Raw genomic sequence first — 24366 nt, forward strand, 5'->3', positions numbered from 1 at the left:
ATTTACCATCTACATCCCAATTAAGGTTCTATCAAACTGGTGGGAAAGATGAGTAGTAAATGGATTCATGAAAATTTTCAATCATTTCCAGCATATAAATAAATATACATGAGGTAGTGTTTGACTCTACTGTGTTTGAGAGCAGAACAGCCAAAATCCAATTGTATTTTCCTCCCAAAATCTCCTGTACTTGTCCTTGTCAAGTGATGACTCTGATCAGGGGATAGGGGGGTGATGTGGTTTTGGAAAATCCTTCTTCATGCTATAATTGTGACCAGTGGAGGGTGAGGAAGATGAGAGGCGGGTGGACAGGCAGGAGGGAAAGAAGGAGGAGGAGAAAGGAGAGGCTGAGGAGGACTGTGAAAAGCTGTCATGCATGACTGTGATCCTGGTTGACAGTTGGTCCGCTCTGTTTCACAGATCTCCTTACTGCCTGCTTGGTGGTCTTTCAGGAAGAAAACAGGTCTCGGTGCAGATTGCATCAGAAAATAACATCTTCGAAACTCTCTCTCTCTCTCACCCTCTTTCCCCCCTCTCCCTCTGTGTCATATGATGGCCCTCAAGCATGGTTACCCCTCACTGCCCTGGTCTTGGCCCATGTGATTGGGACTACAGCCTCATATCTCTACTGAATCTCAATTATGTCGAATACTGAGAAACAAGAGAGAACAAATTGAAGATCTCATGAAAACAGTGTTGTGTTTTTTGCTTCCTTAAAATGTACTTTATTAAAGCTATACAACCTAACATAACATTTTTATCACAAATAAAACATAAATCTATTTCTATCCACACTTCTAGCAATGAGTCCCGTGCCAGCTATGGATTTACAAGCCTGCCAGCATTCTTCATAACCACTGATTTTGGGCCTCCAGGGTACTTGCTAGGTGTTCTTTGATTTTATTCCAGAATAGAGCTCCCTGCGGCCTACACTGTGTGCTAGCATTGGATATGCTGTGCTTGGGGGTATTTTTGTAGTAGCTGTCCTATAGCTTTGTGACTTTGTTAGGTGTGGCGAGCCTGCATGGCCTGGCCTGTTTTCCACTGCTGACCATGATGTCTCTGTTCCCCGCAGATCAGCCTTTGAGCAGGACGTGGAGCATGGTAACACAGATGGCCTGGGAGACTGCCAAAGTAAGCAGGCCCTCTTCACTCTTATCTTTCCTTCTCTCTTCTAAACCCACCCCCACCCCCCCACCCCCACCACCATTCCTCTCTTCTCTGTTAACTCGTCTCCCTCTTCTCTCGGCCTCCGTTTCCTTCTTCGCTGCTGTCACCTTTTTCTCCCCCCCCGTCTGTTCCGCCCTCACGATCCTCTCTTTCAGCCTCTTCCATCCATCTGTCCCTTTTGACTCTCATCCTCTTCTGTCCTTCCCCCGCTGTTTCTCTGGTCCTCTGGTCAATAGAGTGTTGTGTCCTGTTGGGCAAAGACTGGGTTCCTTCTTGCAAATCGCTACGATAACACAACACAAACATTCATGTGACACACAGGGAAGGGATTTTACTTGTGAGCAGTCACACAAAACAAGACACAAGGCTCTCCACTCAGACAGTCAGCCTCAAAAGTCTTGAAAGGTCTCTTTCTCTCTTCAACACAGCAGCACATACGGTGTGCAGACTGTATATTCATCATTTCTGTCCAGAATAAATGTTTAGATTTGTCAATTTTTGACTGAGCTGCTCGGTTTGCAAGAGAGACTTCAAAACAATCTGATATTAACATCTCTCATCGTAGTCCATTTCATTTTAATTTCATCTGTTTGCTCAGAGTAAATGAAGCCAGGGCATTTTTCCTTCAATTTCATCAGTTTGTTTAGTCAAGGGAAGCCGTAGCATTGGACCTTCATTAGCCGTAGAAGCCATATAGATCACCTCTGATTAGAATTTAGGAGAATATTGAGCAGGTGGTCGATTCTGAATTACTTTAAAAGTCATGGCTTTTGATCATGTTAAAACACAGGCCCTCTTTACAGCAAGCAATAACACATTTCCCTTTCATTTCTTCTCTTCTTCTTTCAGATACCTTCGTGGCACTCAATGGTAAGTATCCTACGTCTACTGTAGAGACAATCAAATAAAAGAGAGGAGGGCTGCATTTCATCTCCCCTGACTATTTAACTTCAGCCACACCTCTTCATCTAGTCAATCAATCATTCCCTCTCAAGCAAATGAAAACTCCTCCTACATGTGTAAAGACGGGTTATTAATGACTCAAGGATTTAACTGGATTCATTTCACTCCTTCTTTCTGATAGACATTCCTTCCAGTTATGAAGGTAATGAAACATTAAAGCACTTCTCATAGTAATCCTCCTTATCCAGCCCCTGTGGTGTTTAGTAACAAGGACGTAGAATTAGAAATCAGAAATGTAGAATTAAAAATCTTTAACGCTGATTCTGATTCTATTAGTTCTATTAGACCTTCTCTCCCTTCGTGTCCCCCTGTCTCCCTCCTCTTTATCCCTGTGCGATTGCATCGATTAGTCCTGACCTTTGCTTTGCTAATTGGATGGATATGGTTGTTGGTGGTTTAAGGCCTTGATGGTGAAGAAATGCCTCACCATGCGCATTAAACAGGACATGTGTCGACAGAGGGAGAGAGAGAAATTAAACTGGCCTGTTTAGAGTCAGGAAAAGATCAGATATGTCTCTGCCAACTGCGATCAAGCGTGTGAATTTGGCACAGACTTTGAAAAAGGCTAATGTAAACATGCACAGACATACTGTACATGCATTCGAACGTTTTAGTGCTGGCTTCTTCTCGCTCTCCTAATCACACAACACAATGTCACAATCACTCTTCAGTGCTGGCTGATTTGTACCATTTTCCTCACTCAAGTCTTTTTAAAGAATGATAAACAGATGTGATTAGCCTGCAGCAAAGTCACTCTTATCCATAACACCCACACCTACACTCACAACCCCCTTATTTTTATCTAATCGGGGAGTGTATTAGTTTGGTTTTCAGTGAATCTCTCTCTCTCTCACACACAGATAGACGCACATACCTTGCAGCTGCCAGATCAAAACAGTCAGATCCATACAGAATGACAAGAATAGATATTTTGAAGTAGTTCCAAAAAGCCCAGTTCTCTGTCTCTCTCTCACCCCCCTGTGGCTGTACCCCCACTGTGATTCTCCCTCCTTTTGGAAATCCAGGGTCACGGAAAAAGCCTCTGTGTGTTGGTGTGCACCCCTATAGTGCTAAATATGCTCCCACAGGCTTGGCTGTGTGTTTCCAGGCACACACAAACACACACACACACACACACACACACACACATACACACTCAGACAACACCCAGTTTACACCCTCAAACAAAGTCTCAGCCATTGCCCCAGCCCCTCAGTCTATCTGTCAGTGGTTGATATGGATTTGAAGATAAATAAATGCCCCCTCTCCATTCTCCTCTCCTCTACTCCAGACTAGACATCCTCTCCTCTCTTTTAATCTGTAGAAAGAGAGGGATGTGCATCCGTCGGCAGTTTAGAGCCCCCCACCACACCCCCCGATCCGTGGAGCAGCTCTGAGGCTCCGAGCTCTCTCTCTATGTGTGTCATCTGCCTGAATTGTACTTCCCCTGGCGGTAGGGGAATGAATTATAAAATAGGCCTGTCACACTAATCTCTCAGCCTTGGGCCAATAGTTAAATAAATCATTTTAATGATTGCCACGCCACACGGAGGAGGAGGAGGAGGAGGCTCTGGGTGGTGTTGTGTGCGGGTGTCTGGTGTGCGTAGTCTACCAGCAGCATCAACGTCAGCCCCCTGAAATGCCTCCCCCTTCTTCAAACACAAACATAAACACATATTGAAATGGCACTTCTGCAAATACACACACACACACACACACACGGCTGTCACCTCCTCTGTGGAAAGAGCGTGTAAAATGGGAATTGGGGGCTGAGCTCCACAGAGGCTGTTGATAAAAGTGTTGTCACTCTTCATATAGGGAAGATTTCATCCTTAAACGTGTGGCTTAAATACATTATATAAAATATAATATATAGCTTGTGCAAAATTGTGTAGGGTGGCTTAAGTGGAAGCATGTGGGATGGTAACGTGATTAGCATGGTTCAAAAATAAACAGTCAGACAAAAGCTTAGTACTTAGCACAAATTCTGCTTATAAAAGAAGACGGTAAAACTGAGACAGGCGGATGCTGGAAAACACACAGATCGTCGGAGAGTTGTGCATTGATAAATAGGGAAGAGATAGGTATAATCCATCATCTGCATGAAAGAGTACTTTGTTACAATTGTCAGATGTCAGACTTTCAGGTGTTAGAGCACTTATAGCGCATTCATTTCCACAGAGAGATGTCCAGTGTGTTCTATTCTTGTTATAGCCTCTCATCATGTGTGTATCGTCCTGGCTGTGTTATGATACCCTCTTCAACTGTTGGCCAGTAGTTAATTTAGCCATTAAGGAATTTAATTACAGGGTGGAGTCAGATCAGAGAAAATTCATTAACTCTTAATGACATATTTCTGATGATTGATCTAGCCATGTTGCTGAGGGCCTTGCTAAATAAAGACTGTGCTGTGAAACATTTAGGGAGATATTTGATTTAAAATGAGGAGAAAGAAAGAATAGAAATAAGATGGGAAGCAGGGAGAGGGATACGCAGAGGAGACTGAAGTTTTAACAGTGTGCATCATCACAAAATTAACATTGCTACAAAATTGATTCAAAAGCTAGATTTAATGTAACGGAAAGCTTGAAAATGCACGGACAGAGTTACAGTTGAGGAAAACTTACTCAACGGGAACGATGGAAGGAAAGTTTGTCTCTTGTCCTTCATATCAAAGCTAGGCACCCTATGGTGGTTGTGGAGAAATACGATTGTACTCTGCTCTGTTCTGACAGGCCCGACGGAGCTTTAACATGTCAGTCAGAACAGGAGGGAAGAGAGTGAGAAAGACACAGAGAGGCAGAGAATGACATAGAAAATAAAAGAAAGGACATGTCTATGCTGAGAAACACACACACACTGAGACATACACATTTGCTAATGAGACGCCCAGGGTCACTAGGGAGAAACACTATGTTGCCTCACACAACCCAGCAGCTGTCCTTGTGTGTGTATGTGTCTGCTTCAAAGAAGGAAAAGATGTGTATGTGTGTGTGTGTGTGTGTGTGCACGCACCCCTGCTGCACATGCACTGAAGCCTCTCCCTCTCTGCCCGGGCATCGGTTAACCTGTGTTGTGTCCGGCAGGCCACCATCATCACCACCATCACCACACCCTCTCACTCCCCACCTCGGCCCTACCTGAGGCTGCCGAGGGCCCCCTGGGGCGGGGCCGCATGGTGGAGCGGAAGGACCCCCCCATGAGCTCTGACAAAGGGGAGGACCCCTACATGGCCGTGCCCTCTCAGACTCAGCCCGAAGCCAATGGTAAGCCTTGGAACGCAACAGTGAGCAGTCAATTTGGTCCATTGTCACCTGTGGCAAGGGAGGTGGGGAGGGAAGAGAGGAAGGGGAGGGGAGGGGTTTGCGTAATTGAGATTTACGGCTGCCTGGCTGCTTCCAGCTGACGAGGTGTAGAGATAGTGGATCGCTTTCTCTCTAGGGGACAAATTGCCTCACACTGTGCACGTAAAACCCCCGCAGAAAGACAAACACACCTATACGATACAGTACATACATATGCAGACACATGCTCACGCACATTTTGTGCTCATTAAGAAGCATGTACACTCACAAAAACGCTCACGCGCACGCTCTGTGGGTTGGATTTATTATCCGTGGACTCTAATGTCCCACAGGAGATGTAATATCCAGACCATTACGCTCTGAGAAGGAAGATGGCGATGTATTTATTTCCTCGAGAAGATGGCCCGGGCCCCAGCTCTGTCATGCTTTGCGACACAGTGACATGACATTGAACGCCCTTTTATCCTGTGTTAACAACCTGCCTAATGCTGTACTGCCTCAAGGACGGCTCGCTGGATAAATGAGTAGAGAAAAGCAGAGAAGGAAAGGAGATGAGAAGGGGACGACACACATTGGGAGGGGGGAAAAAAAAGGGTCACCGCTGTGCTGCACATCCATGTTTTGTCCCTTAATAAAACAGATAGACCTATTACATATCCCATTAAAACAACATGCAACATATCCCTGCTACATTATATAGTTCATGCTATTAGAGTCACCATGGCCTTGAGGAGATATTGATTATTAATAACGGTGATTCATCATGAGCGTGGCCTCGTAGACACCCTCTATAGACATACAGTATATAAAGAAAGAGACAGAGAGAGAAAGAGCAGCTAATGAACTGAGACAAAGGTGAGATTTTTTTTCATTGAACTTTAAATATGAATACACTTCAGTGCATCTCTCATAATTAAAAACACTAAAATAAGGCTTCATGACAGTTCAGTCTGCCACATTAAACGTTCAAATATCCATCGTCTTTGGAATAAACAGAGGCAGAGACCGCAGAATGTCAGCTGGAAGCAGTAAAGCACCCGTAGATTGATCCAAGCACAATGGTGGCAGAAACTTCAGACAGCATGCCTACAGCCAGCATCACAACATGCTGTCGCTCCTCTTGCTTTTACCTGAGCAGGTGTAACATTACTCGAACCTCACAAGAAATAGTGAGGAACGCTGTACTTTGAGAGTTACAGACTTTAAGCTAAAAGCCGTCTGGCAATCAAAAAATGTTCCAGGAACTTTTTTCCTTTTTTTAAATTGGTGGGGGTGTGGGCATTCAACAGAGCATGCTCAGGTAACTGCAACAAGGCTTCACATTTCAAAACATGCTTCCTGCTGTTTTTTTCTGTATTATCATTATTATTATTATTATTATGATTTTATCTGACACCTTTGCAGCTTGTTTCAGTATTTATCAGTTCTATTTCAATTTCAGCTCTACAGTCTTTTCTTTTTCCTTTTCTTCTAAAAGTCAACTCTGATGAGATTTGTTTGAGTTTCTTGTGTCAATTTCTTGTGAGCAGTTCTTGATATTTTGCATGGCTTGGTCTGAGACTACATTTTCTTTTTTGCTATTTATATATTTGCCTTTTTCCTGCCTTGATTGCTTTGATGGTATTAAGCACAGTTTTGCCTCCATGCAGCTTAATGCTTTTACAGCATGGCAAATTGAGCACCACAGTCAACAGTATTCATTTCCCGCTCCACCCATCCTGCCTCCTCTTCCTTCCTGTCGCCCTCAGTATTACTGGCTTCAGGTGTCAACTGTACTGTGAAAACTTAGCAAACTGCATGACTGAAAGTGAAAATGGAACCAATATAGGAGAAATGATTATGGAGTCAGAAACTAAGTATGTTGGAAAAGTAAATGAGTCCTTCAGTCTGCATTTTAACTGCAGCGATAGACCCATGCACCCACTTTACAGGAGAAATAAGGAATAAACATCTAACCACACCATCAGTATTTCAAATTAAGTAAAAAAGTTGAGTGAAAATGTATTAGCTCATGTCCAAAGTTGTTAGCGAGCTTGTTCGTGATTTAAAAGAAATTACAATTACTCCCCAACTTTTTCATTTGCAGTTGAAGCATTGTGGAATCTTATCTGCTAATGAATATTACAGTGCTGCCAATATGTATTAGGCCAACACCACCAGAGTAATTAGAAATGCTGTAAAGTGATGAGTATTCGCACACTGATGATATTTAGCACCCAACAGCATCATTATCTAGCGTTCCAGTGGGGCCATCGCAGTTGCCAGGTGGCTGCTTGTGTTTCACAGTACATTTGAGCTCGGTGTTTGTCTGTCTGTCTGGCCCTCATCTGTCTCTGTTATAATTTTCCTCCACTCCTGACATCTAACCGTACACCTCTCCCCCTACGCCTCCCATCACTCACCCGAACCCCAAAACCACCAACCCTGCCACTTTCACCATCTGCTGCCATTGTGATCAGTCTCCCTTCCACAGGACCTTTCATCTGACTGGGATGGCATGTTCCAAGGCTATACCTTACCTAGTGCAAATTAATTCCCGAACCAATTTATGGAGCCTCCTCCCCCGATGCCCCTCCCCCTCCTGTCTCTCTCTGTCTCTTTTCCACCTCCATTTCTGCACCTCCTCCACCTCCTCTGTCTCTCCCCTTGTAGACTGTCTCCTCTCCAACTGGAGTCGTATCTCTTCCCTTGTCTGCAGGAATGAATCCTTGCCCTGCTCCCCCCCCCCCCTCGCTCTTCCCTCTTTCTGCCTTCGTATCTCTCTCTCTCTCTCTCTCTCTCTCTGTCAGACTCAACCCCCCCCCCCGCCCTCCTTCGCCCTTACATCCACCCTCCCCCAACCCGACCTGTAGCCACTGCTGTGTTGCTCCAATTTATGGGTTCATTACAGCAGCTATCCAGGGGAGAAGGAAAGGGGAGAGGTGGAAGGAAAGAGGGATGGAGAGAGACGACGTGGGGGAAGAGGCATGGGAAATGAGGGAGGAGAGATGGCAAGAGAGCAAAGGAACACACGTGATAAAGATTTATTAAAGAGAACAGGACAATAATGTAGCAGTGACGGTTATAAGGGAAGAGAGCGGGGAGGCAAACTGGCTGAAAGATAGCATTGCACAAAAGGAAGAAGTGGAATAACCTAGGACACAAGATGCAGTGAATATTGTAGTTGAACAGAGTAGCAACAGCGTTTCTCTCTATCCCTCTGAGTCATTTGTTCTCACATTCGACCACGGTTTTAACCCTGCAACGTCTGCGCTCTCTATTTCATGTTGACCCAGCTAATTCAACTCATTTCAGACTTAAACTGTATTTAGAGTGAAACAATGTTGGGACGAATATTGAAAATCGACAAGCGAATCTGGTGAGATGTTTTTGTTTTGTCATGTCATACTCATTATGATTCACAGGATTAGTATTCACAAGTGTCAATTCACAGAAGAGGATGCTTGATAAATACAAACTAGATTAGTTGGATTTAATGTGTTATCGTTTTAAACATCATGCTTCCAAAGCTGCGCAGCATTTTGATGATATTTCTTTGCCGTTAGAGGGGAACCACCATAGCTTATTGACAAATATGATTTCCCTCCATGTCACAGTAAAACTAACCGTCTGCTGGCTGCTCTGCAAGGGTTATTTTCAGCTGTAGGCAGCTCCCTGGCACCTGTATGCCAAGGTGAGACTTGTATAATAGAGGGAGAGTATGACCCCTCTCACACAGGGACACTGCGCTATTTTTTTTTTTCCATGACAGAAAGTCTTCATAGCCAGAGCGTTTCACTTCATCTCACTTTCTGGAAGCCAGTTAAAGAAACATTTCAGCATCGTTACCGGGGATGCTATGTCAATCTTGAATGTTAGCTTTAGTTATGGAAACAACAAACTGTCAAATATGTCCAGTAGTGGGAAGAAAAATGCCTTTTTTTTGGTTTACAGTCAAATTCAGGTTTCAAACTTTCTTATAATGCACAGAATTGTTATGAAGGCTGTTTGTCCTTGACTCCATTAAGCAGAATTGTGGCTTATATCTTAGTGTATCTGGAAAAATATAGGTTTTGTATGGACTACTGGTTGAAACACTTGATTTATCCCCATATCGGCTCGGCAAACGGCAACGAAAGAAATAACGAGAACTGACAGGAACAAGAGAATAGTGGAGTAACTTTCTGTTAAATAAAAGTGTGTATCAGACATTATACTTTCAGCAACAGCATTCTTCTACCACTTGTGAGAAAAAAAGAAAGAAGAAGGATTTCCTGGTTGATGTCTGATTTTTACCTTCCTTTGGAGGTGAGGCTACTAGATTTTAGGTAATAGAAGCTCTAGTTTAACATGAACTCTGCTCACCACCAGATTATGCATTTGAGTTTTCCAGGAGCTTGTGAGCACGCAAGGCACAGAGGACACTGGATAAATTTAATGTTAGTAGTTTCGTATGTCCTTACAATAGAATAGATAGGATAGGATTCTGCTTAATCCTATGAAATAAGATGATAGGATTTAGGTTAAAAGTTGGTGAAGTGGCCCTTTAACGCAAGAAGACTGCACTCAAGGGAAGAACATGTTTTAATCAAATAATCTTACGACTCATATTCCTGTCATTCTTACACCTTCACTATTATTATAAATACAGGACTTTGTTGTAGTGTTCTCTACTGGTCAAAGATTCTGATAGGCCTTTGTGAGGCAGATGAATTATCTGCAGCTCATTGTGAATCATAATAGAAACAGTGGACTGGATGTTTTCCCGGCATTACGCACTTCCCTGACTGACGTCAAGCCATAAGCCATAATTTCCTCCACTGATTAGCTTATTGTTCTCTCAGACTGCTTTTGTTTTTTACACGCATTTGCTGCTTACTTCTCCATTTTTGTGTTTTGGTTATGCTTTTCAGTAAGACTTCTCGCTATTACTGGCTCACACAAAAGCTTTGCTTTGTCATTTGGCCATGTGAGACTGAATCTCATATCACGGCAGCTCATCCCTTTGTGCTTTTGAAGCTTGTCTAACCCACATTCAGCTGTCATTATTCTACTTTGAACTGAATTTAAATGGTCATGTTCACGTTGTGTCCATGAGCCACTCGTCAATTAGACACAAGCCAAGTCTTTGTTCTCATTTGTACTATGCAGGGCCTGTTGTTGTATACTAATAGATTTCTAAAGGATTATCAATACCTGCATTTATAACTGGATGAATTACAGCACATACTATATTCACATCACACATAGCACTTTAGTCATCCATAGAGGTCAGAGGCCTGTCAAACATTTTCAACAGTCAGTGCACGATAAAAAAGCACTACACTTCAATGGGTGAACAGTGACTCATCAGGATTGAGTATTAATTAAGAGCGGTCAAATTTATAAGTTTAAGAAAAGTCACACAAGAGTTCAAAGCAAATCTACATTTAGGAATGGCTGTCAAGTAAAAACCTTGTATCTAGAATGTCGACGTGGCAGCTCTGAAATTCAGAAATAACTGGATTAATTGTTTTAGCAGTGTTATTCACACTGGGCAGTGCCTCTTAACAAGTCGATCACCCATTAATACAAACAGTTCTAGCGTCAATTTAAGAAATCATTGAGCTGATGAAAAATGTTCCCAGGGACGTTTAATTTGAGCAGATTGCCTGTGAGTACTAAAAACTACACTATGTATGCACGGAGGTGGATAGGTTAGTACGTCGCTGTTAATACCTGAGGTGCAGAATGATATAATTAGGGGTTTAATTATATCTTAACTGGCTCATTAGTATACAGTACACTGACTCAGGATTGTCTGATGAATGCTTTAATTCTGAATAACACCATTGATGCAAGTGCCTCTTAAACGCAAACATACACAACACCTAATGGGATAATACCCTAAATGGGGATTAAATAGAACTTAATTAATTACTGTCATCATTTTAACAGCAATGTCCTTTTAAAAAGATGACAACAAGCAAGTCCTTGAAAGCAAATAGGAAGTTTTAAAGGCTCTTGCGGCAATGAAGGCAGAGTAAACACAAGTCAATGAACATTTGCTGCTCCTCTCCTTCATCTTTCCTTCTACTTCATTACTTCTTTAGTTGGCAAGGTCCACTGTTTTGCCTTTCAACAAGTGACATGTCGGTGAGTGTAGTTGAGTCCGGTTAAGATTTTTATCATTTTTTTCAGATAATGTCTGTGAGTAACGGCCGTCAGTCAGAGGTTAGCGCCCTCTCCGTAACCCCTCTGTGATGTTTAACTGCCTTTGAAGTTTTCCCAACACCAACACAAAGACAAGCTCTGTGGGCTTAAGTCAGTTGGTGCTTCTGAAGAGATTAAAAGAGTGTAAGAGTGTGCATGTGTGTCAGCCAGACACACAGAGAGAGTATTCACAAGTTCCAGCTACACCGGATTACAATGTTTCTGATTTACAAGCAAGTGTTGCCGACCCAGGCTGTTTTGACAGTGAGAAATATCTGAGTATCTGAGATATGTGTTCAATATCTGAATGTTGAGGCCCAGGGCGGTGTGAAATTCAAATCAATTCAACTGCTGAGTGAAGTGTGGAACTGTAGGATGCCTTGCGCTGCATTCTGGAGTTGAGGCGAGAGTTGAAACCAGAAGATTATAAGTCACTGTAAAGTCAGAGCCCCAACAAGATGAGACTAAAGCAGAAAATCTGTGGGTTTGAACAACTCTTTGATACTTTTCAAGGTCGTGTTGTGAAAGTTTTGAAAAGTATGCCAAGATCACAAACAGGCCTTTAACAATGAGCGACGCAGCCACCTTGATTTGAAGCCCTGAAGTCCTGTGATTCGACAGAGACAGCTCCAGTGTCCTCTGTGGCTACTCTCATTCTCTTTGATGTTTAGGGTGAGAAACAATTTCTCACATGAAAGATGGAGGTCTTCAAAGTTTTCTTTTTTCTTTCTTTCTTTCTTATTTTACCCAAGGCCTTGGGCTAAGTATCCTCCGGAAGCGCGTGTAAGTGCAAAAGACAAATGATGGATAGAATGGGAGAAAAAATGAGAAAAATAATGAAAAGATTTTTTTTTTTTTTTTCAAGAAAAGATGCAGACAGGAAGAGCCATGCAGTGCAGGTTAAATAGCGCTTTAACCTCGGCTCCCACACCCGGAATAGAAGACAAAGATCCAGCTCCGCAGTTCGCCCCCTTCAACAAAGTGGACAACCCGTTTGGCTCTGCTGCCCCCGGCTTTGTTATTCAATGTGAAATCCAAATCCCTGGTGGAAGAAAGTTAACCTTTAGTGGCAATAAATTCACTGTCATGAAAATTCACAACAGTTTTGACTTGCTCTTTCAGCATGTAAGCAAAGCAGACAGAGATGGATGAATGTATTTACATTTATCAAGGATTATGGAAAAAAGAGAGATTTGCCAAAGTATTTGTTTATGCTTGTGCTTTCATTTTCTTACGTAAATGTTTTTTTGGAGATTTTCAGGGCTTCTCACCTCAAGTGAAGCTATATTGTTTGCCAAAAACGTTTAACCCAGCAGCTCTCAAACAGCACCCGTCACCGTTTCTGCCAAAGGATGATAACTCACAAAGACCACAAGGTTGTAATTACAGCCTTCCCAGTTTCCACTGAATAGAAGACTTAGCATATGGAGGCTGAACAGTATGAAAGGAAACCCTCTGAAACAAGAAGAAAGTCACAAAAATGATTCATTGTTTCTTTAAAGGAGAGAAGTAGCAGAAAGTGGGAAAAAAAAGATCTAAGTGAGGACAGAAGAAAGTCAACAAAATGAAAGATAGCAGAGAGGAAAAGTATCTCTCTTGTTGTCAGATGTTACTGAATGAGATGGGAAGCAGATGTTTTGTCAGACAGGCAGGCCATTTGGTCACACGAGTCCACAGCATAACACATGTCAAACCTTAATGTTTCACTGCAGATAACACTCATCACTTCTTGCACTATCTACACAGCAGGGCACATCCTTGATAAGAGACAATTTTGGCCGAAAAGACGCTTTAAAGTCTTGTTAAACACTAAATGAGATATGGCGAAGCTGCAAGTTGTCAGCACTCTATTCAGGAGAAAAGTGACATTTTGTTTTTACAGTAAATGAGGAATGAGCTGAGCAAAAGTATCATCTCTGTTTTTCTATCCATGTTGAGACTGAGGCATCGGTCAGTGCTTAATTCTGGCCAGGAAAACAGGTTTTAAGACGTGTTTTTGGACTAATGAAGTATGACTGCAGCGAGTAAGGATTATGGATGTTAGTTTAAGAGAGTCTGGATTTCAGTTCCATGAGAACAGATTACCATGCTGTCTCTGTGTCTGTGTTATGTCTCACTGAGGAGACACAGAAGATATTCTCTGAGTACGTCCTCGGTGACACAGCCGAGCTGAAAAGCCTAAACACGATTACCCGGCCCCTTCAGGATTTTACAGAAATATTGCAACGCTTCATTTTGTGGCATCTTCTTTCAAAAAAAAAAAAAAAAAAAAAAAAAGAAAATAAACTGTTTCAATATGCAGAGCAGATTGAAACACTTTTATGATGAGCTGCAAGAAAAGTGAGGCAAACCATGAAAACAGCAAATTGTAAAAAAAATACAATAAAAATTGCCATGATTTGCTTGTTTCCTCAGAACGGAGTATTTCAAAAATGTTTCCACATGTATATACTGGGCACTGAATAATATATATTTTGATACAAGACAAAGAGTGCATTTCACACGTGTATCTGAGTCACGTTATCATCGCCCACAAAACCAACGGTGCACAGTGGGAGCTTTTTACGTGATAGAGCCCACCTGTCTAATCCTCTGTCTGTGGTAACTGATCTGTGTTGGCCACAGGTCATGTGTGAACGCATTATAAATCTCTCTGCTGCAGACTGGTGTGTTTAACCCAAGGAACAGAGCGCTGCATTAGATGTCTACATTCATCAACAGGCTGGAGGTTATCATTTGTGTGCATGTGTGTGTGGGAGGTGCATGTGTTTGTGTGTGTGTTCGTGTGTGTGTATGTGTGAGCAGATTACTGTTGACCCCATTTTATTACACACAACCTGCTGCTCCCACTCTCCCACCGCTAGAATACTTCATAGCTGCTTTTATTGAATTATCTTTTATTTGGCCGTATCGCAGCCCGTCTTTGCCAGTCTTTGAAAGTGGCGCTTTCATAAGACACTGATGACACAGCTCATTGGATTTAGCGCCTAATCAGAGGCTTTTTAATGTATTCTCTGTGATTCATGAGATTGGATCCAAGCTTTATGAAAAGTCTCCCATTTGCATCTATGAGAAGAAAGGGTTTGGGTATTTCAGGCTCCTTTATCTCCGTTCATATCTTTTTTCATTTCAGCTGAAGGTTTTATCTGGGATTTAAAATGTGAATCATAATCACCCCTCCGAAACACATTTTGAGTCTAAGATTGGATTTTCGGGAAATATTGAATGTTGCTACTTCAAGCTACCATTTGTGCCCGATTTGAATAGGTGTTCCTTATGATGGGATAAACGCATCTTCATTTGCATGTTTTTCATGAAATTATTTAAACCTTTAATCTTTTTACCCAGAAAATATCTTTTAATTATTGTAATTCAATATTATTTTCTATTTTTTTGGCTAGTCTAATAATATGCATCTTTCCCAACAGCTCTATTTTTCTCACAAGTTCCCACAACACACAGCAGCAGCAGCAGTATCAATTCTACTTCCTGTAGTGTGCCTGTCTGAATGTCATCTCTGCATCTCTCTGCAGGTGTGATCCGTGAGAGCTACCAGAAGGGTCGCGACCAGCTAGTTCCTGTGACCCTGTTGGCCATCGCTGTCATCCTAGCGTTTGCCATGGGGGCCATCTTCTCTGGCATCATAGTCTACTGTGTCTGTGACCACCGGCGACGAGACATGGACCTGACAGGCCGCAAGGAAAAGGACAGCCACCACCTCCACTCCCGCCGGGGATCCATGAACAGTGTGACCAAGCTGACGGGCCTGTTTGAGACGCAGGCCAAAGATGGTCGCCCTGAGGCGATCCTCACCCCTTTGATGCACAACGGGAGACTCACACCAAATGGGAAGATGCTGATCAAAGCGGACCAGCACCACCTGGACCTCGCTGCTCTGCCAACGCCTGAGTCCACTCCCATGCAGCCGCGTCGCAAGCCTAGCCGGGGCAGCCGTGAGTGGGAGAGGAACCAGAACCTCATCAATGCTTGCACCAAGGACATGCCACCTATGGGCTCCCCTGTTATCTCGACAGACCTGCCCCTGAGGGCCTCGCCGGGCCACATCCCCAGTGTGGTAGTCCTGCCTCTGCCACAGCATCAGCACCAGCTCCAGCCTCATCTCCAGCAGCACCAGCAGTCTTACCAGCACGAGTACGTGGAGCAGCCCCACCACAGTGACCTGAGCATGGGTCACAGTGTCATGGACGACCAGGGGGCCACCCTGGAGTACAAGACAGTGAAGAGCCCTTGTCACAACCTCAACATGGTGGACCCAGATGGGGTGCTGCCGCCACGTGTGCCCCAGCGAGAGGCCTCCCTCACCATCCCTCCTGCAGTCCCACAGATGGGCAAACGCCTGGAGGTCCACTCGTCAGTCTACGGGCTCCGGAAAGGATCAGCATCCTCCGCTTCCGGATCCTCTGCCCTCAAGAAGCACAACACCAACTCATCTAACTCCTCCCATTTGGCGAGACATCACAGCTTCAACCGTGTGGAGACTCCACCCCCTGCGCCCCAGAGGGTAGACTCCATACAAATGACAGCACAGGGCATATCTCTGTCACGGCAGCCTGGAATGAGCTCCTACGATTCACTGCCTCGAACGGGCATCAAACATCTCAAGCCTGATGTCCCTCCCAAACCCTCTGTAGTCTCACTCTCAACAAAAGTCAAGTCCAGTGACTCCTGCACATAGTCAGCTAGTTATCTAGTCAGTCCAATGTGAACGGACAGTAGTGAAAGGGTTTTTTCTGAAATAGAGAAAAAAACAGGGAATACTGTACAACTTGCATCTCCTTTTAGTGTTTTTTGTTTGGTTGGTTTTGGTGTACAGTACAGTGGAAAATGCAATACAGTTTTTTAAAGGAAACACTTTCTTTTTATATAAATATGTAAATATTATAAAAATGGTTGTCGTCATTTGTTGCCGTCATCGAGCACATGCTCTGGCTGGCTCCCAGTTCCTGTGTAAACACACATGGGAACACGTGCTACTGAAACAGAAGAAGATGCCCTGAATATTTCATCCAACGGTGCCCTGTAGCATCTAAGACGGTGGCTCTCTTGTTTGTGGTGTCTTTGGCCACCGGGACTTCAACTGATACTTTATCATGCTGGTAAAAGCACATAAGAAGGCAGCACCGGGGTTTGGAGAATCATTGTTGTACAGTACCTTGAGGGCTGGGGAATCCGAGCGAGCAAGCACTTGGACCCAGAGACTGAGCTTGGACTGAAAGGACAGATAGCGGCCTGAGTTCTGTGGGAAACTGTGAAAAGCCTCTCAGTGTTACAGCAATCAAGTCCTGCCTTGGTTTGACTGAAAGCCTGGGCCAGAAGAATCTTCTACTGTACTGGTTACTGAATAACACATGACTGTTAATACTAATAGCTTGTTGTATTTATTTTTATTAAGTGCTTTTGAAAAAAAAGACTGACTTTCTAGGCTCAGTGAGAGAGAGAGGACAGAAGAGAGATCTTTTAATATTAATTAATCAAGTGTGATGAAAAAAAAAACTTATTTAAAGTCATTAAACTGGAGCCAGTAGAACTTTCTTAATGACTAAAGGTCCACTAGGTCTTACTGTGTGCTCAGTGGGACCTGCAGCTTGAGATATATGTGACCTCTGTGAAGAGGAGGAGATATTTATTTAAACTGTGCCAGACAGGGACTTTTACCTTCATGGACCAGAATTTCCATTGTTTTAGACCAATCATAAAAAAGACTTCCTGAATCTCACCCTTTCACTCCTACAATGAGCACCCCCCCCCCCCCTCCCTTCTCCAATCAGCACTGTGGTTTTGTGTGAGTCAGTAACATTTGTCCTGATTGGTTGCTGGCCTACCTGTGCCATCAAAGCTCACTGTTGCATGTTGCAAAGAAATAAGAGATGCAGCTGCAGCAACAGTATGGGAATCTGCATACACACATACAAAAAAGAAGCTGTAAGTGACGCCGCGAGCAAACGAAGCGGTGCCTCCATCCCGGAACGTATCGTCTTCTCTAGCGGCGTCACACAGATGAGCAGGCGAGAAAGAAAACTATAAAAACATCTGTATTGCCTGCTTCTTTTTCCACATGTAAATTTGTGCCTTACACCCTAAAGTAGTGACAATGTTTTCTTTAATAGCTGTTAACTTTGTCTCCTTGTAGTATTTTTTATTTTTCTTACATCATGATATTTCCCTGGTTTGATAAAAATGCAATTAAAGAATGTAGGTGTTATTGTTGTAATTCTGGTCCCTAGACATAACACACTTACAGTCCAGAGGGAGGAGAAGAAGAAGGATAGTCTTTCTTCTTTTACTCTTTCCCTCTCTCTCTCTCACACACACACACGCACACACACACACATATGCACACACACACACACACACACACACACATACACTCATCTTTGTGGTTCATTTCTGATTGTGCCATTAATGCGCTTAAAGCAGCCCTTTATGTTGTGCTGGCAGTGTCGATGAAGACGTTGTGAGTGTTTTTGATTTTCTATTTTATACAATTTAAAAGTCCTGGTATTTGTTTTTACTTTTATTTTTGCTGTCTGTTTGTTTGGAGTGATGGTTAATTGACCGATTAACTGAACAATTAACATTTGTTACTTGAGAAGGCCAATGTACGTGTATCTTTCCCGTGCACTGCAATGATAATGCAACGACAACACTAGCAAACGTACAGTATGAGATACACACAAGCACCCGGTGTACTAATACAGCCCTGGGCTTCTTATGTGTATCCTAACACTCAGTTGTTAGGCAGTTGCATAAACAGGCTGGTTCCTGTGAAGAAAGTTGACATTTTAAAACAACAATATTAACAAATGTACCTTATTTAACCCCCTTTTTCTAAGAGAAAAGACAGTTTGAGGACGTTTTATAGATATTTTTTGTTTCGCTTCACTAACTCTCATTCTCAAGGCCTTTAAGAGTGGCTGAGAATTTGACTAATACCAATCCGACCTCTTTTTTTTTTTTTTTTCAAATTTTCAATAGGATTTTTATTGATCACCACCCCCCCCCTCCTTCCCAACACTTAAATCAACAGAGCACTCCCTTAGTGTTGTATGTGTAGATAAGTAAAATTTTTCTTGATATCAAGCAATTTTCTGTTTCTCAATGGAGGAAAGCCAACTATGTCTCAATCCACAGCTAACATGAGAAGGATGTGTAGGATCTGTGACCTGACTAACGTGTACATAGACGCTTGCAGGGTTCTGTTGCAAATGACCGAGGACGAGTGGGAGCTGGGTGGAAGTTGCCCCTTCAGAAACATGGTCTGGGGTCAGTTGAGATAGTTATCCCAGCAATGACTTACCAAGATTAGTAAGTAAGAAAGGGTGTATTTACTCCAGACTTCCAGAACCCCACTGCATTGTAGACTGGTTACTGGGCGCTCCAAGGCCCTATTTACACCCTCCAGTGTATTGAAGAGTGCGTGAACCAGCAACTTTCTCAGGCTTGGATTAATGCTGATCTACAACTTAACATTTCTTGTATAGAAATGTTCAGTTGTGTCAGCTCTCGCCTTGGAGAATTGTCATGTCCATACAGAGAAAATCTGTCCGGTTCAGAAGGTTATATGTCCACATCCTGTGTAGACGAGTCAATTTAGCCGTGGGTGCATTTAAGATTCTGTAACACGGAGCGTTTTGATGTCAGACAGAGGTTTGAACTTTTTAAAGACTGGATTGGGTTTGACTGTGAAGGCTGCTGTGGACAGTGAGGTTCTTTGGTGTGTGCCTTTTTGTCTTTCACCCTTGTTATAATACACTGCTATTAGATGCAAAATCATCTCTCTTCTCAACTTCGAAAACCTTTTAAACTTTGTAAGCTTGTAAGATATTGTGACGTTTTTTGCCCTACTCTCTCCACTTCCTTAACATCTGATTCACAGCTTAATGTATGTTGTAAAGAAAAAAACTCTTTAATTTAATGCAAAATGTAATAAAAAAAAAAAAAGAAAATAAAATTCTTGTCATGAAGACTGATATGTCCTTGACTTTTTCACTTGTTTCTCTGCCTGAGGTGGTTATCTTTTCACTAGGAACATCTTCTTTAGTTGTTGAATTTTATACAACACTGTTTGGGGAAGACCAAGCCCGGTGTTTGAAGGTTATTTCAATTGAGAATCTGCTCTAAAGAAAATATTGTACTTTTATGACCTCACCATTCCTCTTGAGAGTAGAATGGAAACTGAAAAGAAAATGATTTCTTTAACTTCATAGACATCTATTAAGTAAAAGTAAGACTAGGTTATAAATAGAGGGAATAGGCCTGCTTTGTTTTATGATTGATTATGTCAGTTAAATGATTAGATTGGAGGCAGCTTTCTGTTTGGCAGTCTGGTACAGGAGGCACTCTAAAATCACCCTTCAAACTACAATACATAATTGTCCAAAAGGGCATTAAGAGTTTAGTGTTGGTTCAGGGTAATCCATTTTAATTCCATAAAGGAAATCAATAAACTCTTCAAATATATTCTGAAGGTGATGGGTGATGTGGTCTTTTAATTTGATTTAAAATCCTTTGCAGCTGCATTCAGAACTAACTGCGGAAAAGTAAATGTTTTGATATAAAGTGCAGCATATAAGGAGCGATAATGATCGAAGTGGAGTAAATTCTCTTTCTCAAGGGCAGATAGAAAATGCTAGACTTTTGAAATACTGATAAAAACATGGACAAAACACATCTCACGCTTGCTGCTCTGATCAATATTTTTAGATGACAATGCACAATAATCGATGAAGTGACTACGTGTTGAGTGAAAGGTGTTGCTTGTAGTGATGAACCCACAGATAATCTTCACTTGACCCCGCAGTTCACCTTAGTTCTACTTACTTTCAGCTCATTCTTTTGGGCTTACCGGCTTGCAACTTTTTTTTTTTTTTTTTTTTGCTTCACTCTCACCAGCGTTGTTTCCAGATGCAGCATTTTTCTGTGAAAAAGCTCTGATAAACCAACTGTACACACTCTGCCCTGCAACGAATGGCAGAGAGACAAAGTTAGCAACTAGCAAGTAGCTTGTGAACATAGTGGCGGCTAAATAAACATTTGACCACACGAGAACCAAAAAAGAGAGTGAATATTGGACTTACATACACCAGGTGGTCAGAGACACAAGTCCAAATTAATCCTAATGTTGCTCCGTATCTGCTGAATGTGTAAAGAAGAACATATTTGCTAACAATTTTGTTGTATGTCAGTGTTTTTCAAATCTGTAATGCCAAGATTCTTCTTGGTGTCAGTTTCTGAAGGTACAGATTCAACCTAATCTTATCCTAACTGACTTGAGGAAGAGGAGAAGGTTGTGTGTATCATTTACTGTACATAACAATGAAACAAGTTATAGCACATGCCTGCTTAGTAAGCAGTTAAATGGAGAATGGAAACTGAGGAAAGAATATTATTAGAACTTGGTGGAGAGGGATATTAAACTACTTAATGCGAAGGAGAAACCCATTTAAATATAAAAACTGCTCCCATGTCTCACATTATAGTACCTATTACCTTATTACATTCATATCTCTGGTTTAAAACAGATCATGAAAACAAATCTCATCAGCAGCAGAGAATCGGTACTGACTAATACTTATCAGCACCAACTGCACCAATGGCATCAATTTGCCAAGAATGGTGGCTTTGGCAGGTAGTTTAACACCCCTGTCTTTGATCCTCAGGTGAGTCATAAGTTACAAGCATTGGTACAAGTCAGACTGTGCATGGAGATCAGATAACCAGGATGTGGTGCTGCTAATGAGGCCTGTCGGTGCCTTCACAATGCGGCATTGTGCAGTCTCCACTGAGGCAGCAGTGTGTTGTTGTACCACTCAGAGATCAAAATTCAGATTTTCACCACTAAGTCTATTCCAACATGACAGGAGCACAATCATATCTTATGGTGACTAGTGTGAGCCTGTCTTATCACAGAGTTAGTCAGAGTGTGGCTTGATAATCTGAAAGGTTGACATCTAAGGGGTCAAAACAGGTGAAGTCTAGGTCTTTGTGGGTGTGGGAGGGGGTTAGATAGACACAGAGATGAAAAGAATATGCCATAGTCAGGACAGATATCAGGCTGCAGTTTTGAAACACATAATCTAACGCATGTAAACTAATCTATGTTAATAGTAATCCTACATAAATTAAAATCCTGATGTAACAGAGTGGTTCTCTTACTTCAACATACTTTAGTTAGTGAATAATTATTTGTTTCTCACTTGTCTTTAAGTTATGTTGTGTAACTTTTTCTTTGATAAAACTACAATCAGTTGTATATTCACCTTTACAAAAGCAACCGCCATTGAAAAAATTATGCACACTGATGTGCTGTGAGATGACAGTATTTCGTTTTTATGCTTGGAGTTCACAATCTGATGTGTAGATACTGGACAGTATGAGTATCATAACATGTTGTGCTGTTGTTGCTGCTGTTGCTATTTACAGTTTATTCTATTCATGGCATGATGTTCATATAATTGAGGATAATTTGACGGGCATGTACACATGTCCAACATTGTGTGTTGTTCAATGTTAGGATGGTGGTTGGACAAGAGTGATTTATTTCTATCTAGTTATATTTCATACATCTTTGTATATACCATCATGAGCATGTTAATATTCCATTATACAATCACTTCATCAAAATGTACACTCATTTGCCGGTTTATTAGGTGTTTTAGGTGAGAGCTGTTTATAATATTCAGTTCACCCCATGAAGTAAGTATAAGAACAAACTAAAAATAAGGAAAATATCTCAGTATAATACCATACAAATCAACAGCACCACAAAATACAGCCACCAGAATAACCATAAAGGTAAATCAACACCTTAATAAAAAAAGTCTCATCAAAAACTGAACATTGAAACCTTCATGAAGGTAGGATTTATTGCATTAGTTATAGCCGGGTATATCTAATATACTGACAACTCAATATACTGAAACCTGTCAATGAGGGATTCCTTGGTATTAACTGTCCCTGCATGTTCAGTCTGTGTCACAGCAGATTCCAGTAAAGAATAGAAAACAAGCTGTGAGGTTTCTGTGGTTTTGTAGCTTCATTCATTCACACTTTAATGCATGTGGTCATTTAGAAGTTAGTATGACTTTCTCTTTGATTAGCAGTCGCTATGGAAATGCCACACACTGCTAAGTGTAAATCTTTTCAGTGTAAATCAGCAGAGATCACACTGGCTTGTCACCTGACACTATGACCTGTCAATCCAAGAGCGTGGTTGCTCTTTTCGCAGCCAGCAACAGCTACAGAGGGAAACCTGCCAGACTTCCAACAATCCCGACAACAAACTCACTAGCCAGTCAACCATTAAACCCTCCAGCTAGCCTTTAAGTCAACCATCTAGTCAATCATGCAGCTATTCGGCCCCTGCCCCCATCAGTCCCACACAACTCTAATCCACCCTGGCCGTGGCCTGGCAGTGCTCATTTCGAGTGCCCCGCAATCTGTGGTCACAACAAGCTTAGCCGCGTGCTAATCCTCGCCTTCCCATCCAGATATCATTATCCCAGCACTGATACTGTCTGCATCCGCCGCTGCACTTAATGGCACACATCGTAGGTTTTTTATGCATTCTTCTGCCAAAATATGGTTGCTACAGCTACAACAGCTACACAGACACAAAAGAAAGAAACACAAAGGCACAGAAAGATAGACAGATAAACAAACGGAAGAGATAATTATCTGCCTTGTCAAAAAAAAGGCCTGCATAGATTTAAATAAAGTCAAAATACAGACAGGGAGGCAGACACATGTTCCCACACACACATTAACACACCCCTGAGTAATGTGTCCCCTGTGAATTAATATGGCTCTCTATGAGTCATTAATGGGGGTCAATAAGCCCCTTAATGGCCATTTCCAGTGTTGGTTGGTTTGTCGTTAATGTGTCATGTTATAAGTGAATGTGAGCCTCATAGTGGAGTCAGTGTGTCTGTTTTACAATCACATGAATGTGTGTGTGACTGTCTGGTGTTCAGCTGGTGCAATGTGCAGGGCCGCACTGTGGCTAAGATAGGTCATGTCCTCATGTGGTCATGTGGATATTTTATAAGCTTTACAAGTTTTTTTTGTTTTTTGTTTTTTTTTAATTTGACCACTTTTAGGCCAATAAATAAATAAATTACTCAATGTTTCTCTTCCAATTTATTCCTGGCATTGTAGAGATGGTAGTATTTAGACCTCAATTCAGGTCATTGTGTCAAATAATACTATATAATGTTTGAGTTTAGGTTCTTTTTGTTAAACATATAAAACATATAATGTGACAATTAACTGAATAATGAAAAATATATGGAAAATTCAAATGACAGAAATAATAGAGAGATAGAGAGAGAAAGATGCATTTTGGGGAACGTAGAATAAGTTTGTTGTTAATAGCTGTTCTGAATGGCTATACTTGAAGGCAAAGTGAAAAACTAGCTGTCATAGAGAGGTGTGAGATGAGATAATTATTTAAATAAGGAGATAATGGTGCATACAGTCTCTCCTGGAAGGCATTCATAGTGTTGCACTCGTTTGTACACATCAAAAGTGATAGCAACACTTCACTGTGTGAAGAATTAAAAAAAGAGCTCAGGTACAAAGTTTCTCACCTCCACATACTGGGGCAAGACCTTAGAAAGGTAGAGGGCGGGGGGTACTCGGGGTGGAGGGTTGGGGGTTCTGAAACCGTTAGACCATCTGACAAGCACTTCTGTTGGAGTACACTGGCACCTTTAGACTCAAACAAAATTATTTCTTA

The 24366-nt window shown here is 42.0% G+C and overlaps 1 protein-coding gene across 2 annotated transcripts in view; it reads left to right on the plus strand.

Annotated features, from left to right (window-relative positions):
* Positions 1-19600, plus strand: part of sema6a (sema domain, transmembrane domain (TM), and cytoplasmic domain, (semaphorin) 6A) — a 105940-nt gene extending 86340 nt beyond the window's left edge. Inside the window, exons 16-19 of one of the 2 annotated variants that reach the window (XM_067613560.1) lie at positions 1076-1134; positions 2020-2040; positions 5220-5399; positions 15143-19600. In XM_067613560.1, coding sequence (XP_067469661.1) covers positions 1076-1134; positions 2020-2040; positions 5220-5399; positions 15143-16305 — 1423 coding nt within the window. In that variant the 3' untranslated portion in view covers positions 16306-19600. The remainder of the gene's footprint in view (positions 1-1075; positions 1135-2019; positions 2041-5219; positions 5400-15142) is intronic. The other variant, XM_067613566.1, reaches the window with a different exon arrangement.
* Positions 19601-24366: the final 4766 nt, after the last annotated feature.

Source organism: Thunnus thynnus, chromosome 2 (assembly GCF_963924715.1).
Source record: "Thunnus thynnus chromosome 2, fThuThy2.1, whole genome shotgun sequence".
Lineage (NCBI taxonomy): Eukaryota > Metazoa > Chordata > Actinopteri > Scombriformes > Scombridae > Thunnus > Thunnus thynnus.